Consider the following 7,659-nt stretch of genomic DNA (forward strand, 5'->3'; position numbering starts at 1 on the left):
GCAAGCCTATAATGACAACAGAGAAACCATGGCAAATGAATCAACCTGCGCGCGCTTCTCAGGCGCTGCATTTCCGTCGCGTTCTCCCATGATCGCGTATGCTATGCACTATGCACCACCGTTCATTGAAGGTATTTAACTTCTGCCCTCTAGCATAGCGCGTTGCTATCACGTGAAAGGTTCCTTGCGCAATCGTATTTGTTGTATTGCATTTTCCACAAGCGCAGCACATGCATACTTCTTTTCCAGCCGCCTCAGTGACCGGACACTCTACTACAGCGCTTGTTAGAGTGACGACTCCATACAATGAGCAAACAATAAGTATCTCGAGGTTGTTTCTGCAGGCGTCAAACTGTTAACATCGTCGCATTCACCATAAATTGAAACCTTCTTATCAACAAAGAACAAAATAACGTGAATAATGAGGGAAACCAAGGGGCAGAATTTCTCGTTTGTAAAAACTGCATGAAGCCTATAGGCACTAATTCGAAGAAAACTGATAGGGGAATTTAAATCTATTTTTGATATGCAAACTTAAAAATGACGAGGAAATTGACAGGTCGACGAAAAAAAAAACAAGTTGACGTAGGGGGGCCGAGAGGGAGGAGCGAACGGTGAGCACATTATACTTTCGAAATTTCCTCGATCACAGTTAAGCAAGTCGCTGATTGGAAACTTACGCGCAGATGTCGTCGTTGCGGAATCGACGCCAGTAACATGTTGAACGTGTTAAGAGCTCTGCGACTACAGCACATATATTCCCACCAATCTCTTCCGCGAAATCCATTGGCATTCCAAGTATTCTGTAAACTTGACAGCGCTGGGCAAAAGTGTAGATCTGGCACGATTGCGTTTTGCCACTGATATCAAATTGTCAATCCATCCATAATCCCCATACGTCTCAAGAAGAGAGATCAGTCGCTTAAACACCTGATAAAGTCGGCAGCACTGCTCGACAAAGATGGGCCGGGACGTAGTTCCCGGATGCCGTTCGACAAACCTCGACCACGCTTTACTTCCGCCGTATCGCCATGATATTGCTTTTTTGCTGCTGCGAGAATTTTTCACAATGCGTACAATTTATGTTATATAATGTTGTCGTTTCTAACTGCGTGTCCCCATGGCGTCTGTAAATATTCCTTCAGTCGTATTACAGCAGGCTTCGTAGGACGCCACAAGAACTGTTTGTTAATGAACCTGTTCAGTTCGGGGATTGAATCGAGGCGGCATGGGAAGTAATTAATTAATTGCTGGGGTTTTACGTGCCAACGATATGATTATGCGGCACGCCGTAATGGGGTACTCCGGATTAACTTAGACCACCTCGGGTTCTTTAACGTGCACCTAACTCTAAGCACACGGGTTTTCTTTGCATTTCGCCCCCATCGAAATGCGACCGCCGAGGCCGGGAATCGAACCCATGTCCTCGAGCTAAAGAACGCGACAACGTGCTAAGCCACCATGGCGGGTCAAGCAGGGAAAGTCAAAGCACAAGTACGATGTATAAGTGCAAATACGTACAAGTGCCTTACTAATTAGGATGGGACGCAGCCCTGATGCTGAGACCGTACAATTAGCGGCAGGCAGACTTAATTAAGCTCTCGAGCTATAAAGCAAAGCAAGCTGGGCAGTAACGTCCACATCATTTCCTAGATATTTTCGCGTTATTCTTGTACTCGTTCTGATACATATCGTAAAAAAAAAGGAAACGTTCCCACCCATTAATCGTGTAAGCAAGCAAGAACGCAGGAGTTATCAAGAAAGGACTCGGCTCTCATTTTCTTTTGAAACGCTCGTTGGCGGGTTCTAAAAAAATAATAATAAACGCGCCCGTACGCAGTCGCAATCTCTTGCTAAATTCATTCTTTCGCTATGGCCCGTTATATGAGCGCTCAGAAACATTGAAAGTTCTCACGCCAGGTCACAAGCGGTTCATTAATTAATAACTTGTCGCGATCGATAGTTGCCCACTAGGAGTTTTTTTTTTCTTTTTTTGCACAAGTTATGAGATTCTCTTACTGAAATTGCTCCTTCGCCTGAAGTTTTTCTCGAACTCAAACGTCGATCAGGGCAAGAAGAGACCTATCGTCTAAAATTGATTTTTAAAAAACAAAAACGTGATTATCCAGACAAGCTGATCAGCCACGCAATTGACATTTCAGCCACTGAATGGGCAACAAGATATGCCAATATTTTTTTTAATTAATTGACCTCCTGTTATTACATACTTATTCAAGAAAGTGGGCATCGCGTCTTCCCCTTTACATTAAATTAAACAATAACTATTTTCAAAGTGTATTAGCAGCGATATAAGCCAGGTTATGTTTAGGCAAGTAAAACAGAATATTGTCTAATAATGCATATTGTCTTGTGTTCCATTCTGCTTCCTTCTATTCCTTTGCGGTTCGTACTGGCCAAGATTAATAACGATTTCTGGAGTTTTACACGCCAAAACCAGGATATGATTATGAGGCGCGCCGTAGTAGAGTGTTCCGGAAATTTCGACCGCTTGGGGTTCTTTAACCTGCACCTAAATGTACTATCGCGCAATGAAAACAAACGCGAAAGGCGAACTGAATCGATTCAAACAAAAGAAAAAGGCTTGACTAGAATATTTATTATCATTTAGACGTTTCCACATGCTTGGAAAGTATTTGGTGAATGTTTAACACACAAGCGCGTTAGCATCGGATCATTTCTTTCAATTTCGTCTCAGTTTTGTCAATGCCAGTTACCCCTAATTTTTCGGAACTTTTCAAAGGAGTAGCATCACATAATATTAGGAAGAACAAAGCACGGGCGCTGGTCCGATGGCGATCAATAATAGGTTGTCGAGAAAATTGCAGCTTTCATCATCCTAGGAGTGGCTATTTTCCGCAGGGAACGATTCACCGTCCACAGTTATAGATTTCAATGCTCCTGTAAAGCGTGCTTTGCCTGTAAGACATGCGAGTTGTTGGAAGAAGCTGAACATTAAAATCTGATTAGGGATGTAGGCTCTGAAAGAACCTGGTCCCTTGATTATTCTCTTTTGCTCTACAGTAATCTGATAACATAAAAAAGGAGTGACCCAAAGCGGGAAGCAGAGGGGAGGAGAGGTAATGGAGAGTTGGTGGGGGGGAGGGGGAAATGAAGCGTAGAAGGGTTCACCTGCAGCTTCCATGGAAACGGTACTAAACAAAAAATTTTGGAGTTTTACGTTCCCAAATCACAATATGCTTATGAGAGACGCCGTACTGAGGGACTCCGGATTACTTTTGACCACCTGTGGTTTTTTTTTTAACGTGCACCTAAAGTTAAGTACACGGGTGTTCTAGTATTTCGGCCCGCACACTCCCCCAATCGAAATGCGGCCCCCGTTGCGGGCAATCAAACCGGCACCCTCGAGCTAGAAGCCTTACTATGCCACTAAAGAACTTGAACACGTATTATTACTCGTATCTAGGGATCTTCGTTGTTTGGGTAGCCATTTATATTTATGAAAACTCAATGATGCACAACTTTCTTTCATTAATGTTTCAACGAAGCCTTACCGACTTCAGTAGATGTGATCATCTTACCCTTGCCTTCTTTTGTTCTTAACGACACCCGGTAGCCACGGGACATGGAGTGTGTTGTCACTTACAAGAAACTACATGAGACCGCGGCGGTTCGTTGTCGACCAAAATTTATGGCCGGGCGCCCGTCCCAAGAGTGCAGAGCTGACTGCTGAAGTCGCATACTTATTACGGTGAAGTGAAATGCCGAGAGGCTTGACTTTGCTCTGCTATGAAGAGCTTTTCTGTAAAGACCGGGAAGGAGCAGGCAAACACTTTCACTTTTTTTTTTCCTGCCTTCTTTCACCGCGACGCTGGTGCTGCAGTCGAAAAGCACGGCTCCGACAGCTACTCTCATCGGCGGACGACGAAATGTCGTGCCTAATTGTTCCTGCATATTTGATGCCCTTTTCCGAGAACTCGAGCGATCCGGTTTCACTCGCGGCAGCACCCTGCTATCAATACTTGAGCGCGCTACTTTGCCGGCTGCTATATGTGAATGTAGGCTGACCTTTGCGAGTCCGCCCTTTACCAACGCTTGTAACGGGGCCTTCACGACCACGCCAGTCAGATATGCAGTTTCTTGTTTTTCGTTAAATCGTGGCACTTATATTACTTTGCTTTTTGTGCCTGTGTGTTCTCCCTGTACCAACAGGAACTGCGTACGTTACCGCTGTGATGATGCGGTGCCCCCTACTTAAGCCTCACAGTGCGTCGTAAACGCACCATGAGTTTTTATGGTCATATGCAATGAATATTTCACAATAAGTTCATGGCGGAGGGTATAAAACAGCGCAAACACAGAGGCACAAGAAGTGTCGTTCATTTATCTTCTTTCGTCCTTGTTTATTGTACTGTTTTATACCCTCGTGCACCTTGAACCACATCCAACTAGCCGAATCCGCATTTTTAATTCATAATATGTATTTATGCTGCAGCGAACATTGTCATCGTAAATATTATTTGCCTTCATTCCGAGTAGACGTAATTAGTATTTCAATTAGTATTTCAATTAGTATTTCAATTAGTATTTCAATTAGTATTTCAATTAGTATTTAAAAAAAAAAGCAGTTACCCGAAATGCCACCACCCTGTCTGACCATATATATAACCACGCAAATCCAAAGGCGGCCCTCGAAGCACCCCCACAGCATCACATAATGCTGTGGATCACTACAACAGCAGACATAACGCAAATGCCAAGATGTTTCTATCGTTTTACCGGTCATAAAACGTAGTGGCGGTCGTTAGTTGGTAATGACGCAGATCAGTTATTCAATTCTCGAATCGAAGAACGATGGGTGTGCAGTGCACTAACACAGTTGCATTTACTGAAGCCCAGAGTAATTCGTAACGATTTCTATTGCTGGAAAGAACAAATTAAAGCACTTCCTGCGATACTGAAGCTTACGAGACGCACAATTCTTTTTCCAACTTAAAATTAAATTGAGGGATTCGGAGTGTCAAATCACGATATGATTATGATGCACACCTTAGAGGTGCACTCAAATTAATTTTGACCCAATGGAGTTCCTTCAAGTTCACTTAAATATACATACAAGGGTGCTCTTGCATTTCACCCTCATATAAATGTGGTCACCTTGGTCGAAAATGGAACCTCCGCCCTCGTGCTTAGCAGTTCAACCCCTTAGCCGCTAAGCTACCGTGGCGGTGTTTTTTTTTTTTTTTTTTTCGCGCTTCACTCGTAAGTGCATCTCGCAAATGAGACCTTTTACCCATGCACTGCGGTTTTGATACGAAGGTAAGAAATTCGGCAGATCCCACGCCTTGTGGGAATCGGTTTCATGCAAAGCAGTCAGCGAGTAGTTCTATGCTGCATTTTTGGCTTTGAGGCAAGCGTTACGAGGTGGATGAACGTGTTTTTATAAGTGTAGTAGTTTTGTGCACATGGTGGGCTTGCGCCAACACTTGCGCTTAGAGGGTAACTTATGGTCTGACGAAACGTCAGCACTCACGTTAGAGCACGCACATACGTCAGTATTATTGAAACGAAGTGCACTTCACGGTGCGACGGTGTGAATATCATACGTAAAATTCGTTAGCGTATTCCTGCGGGGTCGAGCAACGCTTGAATATAGCATCCTGAATCATAGTAATACTAATGTAATGTTTATTGAACTGCTGTAACAGCGTAGCCAACACTGGAACCACAGACGTTAACCTTACACGACGCCTGTATCGTAGGAGTACTTATGTAGTGTTTATTACTTTGTTATAAAATTAAATTGCCAGCACCGCAACCGCAACTGACATTGCACTGACACTACGCCTGCATAGGTGCTTTTTCAAAACAGTTTCTAGGCCTGGCGTGACTCTGTGGTAAAATACCTGGCTGCCACGCAGGATGCTTGGGTTCGATTCCAGCTGGGATCATAATTTTTCTTCTTTGCATTTGTCGTGTCAACACTGCCGATGTCAGTTTTTTCTTGACGCTCTCGCATTTAAATTACCTGTGTCTGTGAGACCAGGCAGTCATGTTCACCAAATCCTCTTACCTTCCCATGCCAATTTGGGTTTGCACGAAGTTAAGGAGCCGATCACGAGAGCACCCGGACGTAGGCGGATGGATGGATGGATGGATGGATGGATGGATGGATGGATGGATGGACGGACGGACGGACGGACGGAGGGATAGATAGATAGATAGATAGATAGATAGATAGATAGATAGATAGATAGATAGATAGATAGATAGATAGATAGATAGATAGATAGATAGATAGATAGATAGATAGATAGATAGCATTTAAAAGCGTAGCACTAAATGCTATAGCTACATAGCTACATGCGGGAGTTATCTGATGCTCCCACTGATACCGTAGTGCGTTGCGCGTCACGTTTTCAGCGCTGTTCGGTTGTAAGTACAGAGACGCATTGTAAGTACGGTGTTCGGTTGTAAGTACAGAGACAGGCAGCTAGTTCGAGCTGTCCTTGTGTGATGGGTCGCAGTGAGACTCGGTGTTTCTCAGTGGCGCTCTTTACCCGCAGCTCTCGCGAGCTCTGGATCGCCGCCTCCCGCGCGGCCGGAGCCATCCACGAGCGCCGGCAGCAGCAGCAGCCGCGGGAGTCCCGACCTCCCTTCCGGCTCGGCCGACGGGGACGATCCAAAGAACGGCAGCAAGCAGCATCAGCAGGCCGCCGCAGCCGCCGCGGCCCAGCAGCGGCGCAAGAAAAAGACGCGGACGGTGTTCACGCGCAGCCAGGTGTTTCAGCTCGAGTCCACGTTCGACATGAAGCGGTACTTGTCGAGCTCGGAGCGCGCGGGCCTGGCGGCCTCGCTCCAGCTGACCGAGACGCAGGTGAAGATCTGGTTCCAGAACCGGCGCAACAAGTGGAAGCGCCAGCTGGCCGCCGAGCTGGAGGCGGCCAACCTGGCGCAGCAGCGCATGGTGCGGCTCCCCGCCGCCGCGGCCGTTCTGTACGAGTCGGCTGCGCAGGACGCGGCCGCGGCCCTCGGCCCATTCTACTACCCGGGAGGCCCGCCACCGCCGCCGCTGTGAAGGAAGCCCCGGCGCAGCTTGTACATAGACCCTCCTTTTTTGTACCTCCCTGCTCCCGCTTCCCGTTCCCCCCTCCGGAACGATGAATAAACGCGACTCTTTGTTGAGCCCCGGCGTCGGTCAATCTCCAAGAGCGCGCGCCTTTTAATTACGGCCGCGCATCTAACGAGCGCGCCCTCGGATTTTACCCCGCGCCCCGCTAATGGGCCGAGCGCATTAAAGCCGCGCTGCATTATTTAGCGCTCGCCTCCCCGCAGCGTGGGGCCACGCCGAGCAGCCGGTAAACAGGCGCGCGGACGGACACGGCCGCCGCGCCAAATTGATAAAAATGGCCCGCGCGCATCTCCAAATTGGGAGCCCGCCAGCCATTGGCCACTTGACGAGTCAGCGCCATCAATGTTGCAGCGCCCCGGGCGGTGCGCCGGGTAAGCCTCGCCACCTGCCGGCGGCCCGTGAGTCACAAGCGCTGTGCATTCTGCACTGGCACCTTCCTCTTCTATCAAGCGGGCACTCTTAAGCGCGCTTCGGTCAACGCAGATAGCGAGGGAGTGCTTGCTGAAAGGCGCTGTTTGGTGCACGTCATAAGCAGGGCAACCGCGTCG

The 7,659-nt window shown here is 47.2% G+C and overlaps 1 protein-coding gene across 1 annotated transcript in view; it reads left to right on the forward strand.

The window, feature by feature from the left end:
- LOC119382982 (homeobox protein HMX1) overlaps window positions 1-7,142 on the forward strand; it is a 96,675-nt gene extending 89,533 nt beyond the window's left edge. Inside the window, exon 2 of the mRNA XM_049411863.1 lies at window positions 6,546-7,142. Within this exon, the coding sequence (XP_049267820.1) occupies window positions 6,546-7,057 (512 nt within the window). The 3' untranslated portion in view covers window positions 7,058-7,142. The remainder of the gene's footprint in view (window positions 1-6,545) is intronic.
- Window positions 7,143-7,659: the final 517 nt, after the last annotated feature.

Source organism: Rhipicephalus sanguineus, chromosome 1 (assembly GCF_013339695.2).
Source record: "Rhipicephalus sanguineus isolate Rsan-2018 chromosome 1, BIME_Rsan_1.4, whole genome shotgun sequence".
In the NCBI taxonomy this organism is placed as follows: Eukaryota; Metazoa; Arthropoda; class Arachnida; order Ixodida; family Ixodidae; genus Rhipicephalus; species Rhipicephalus sanguineus.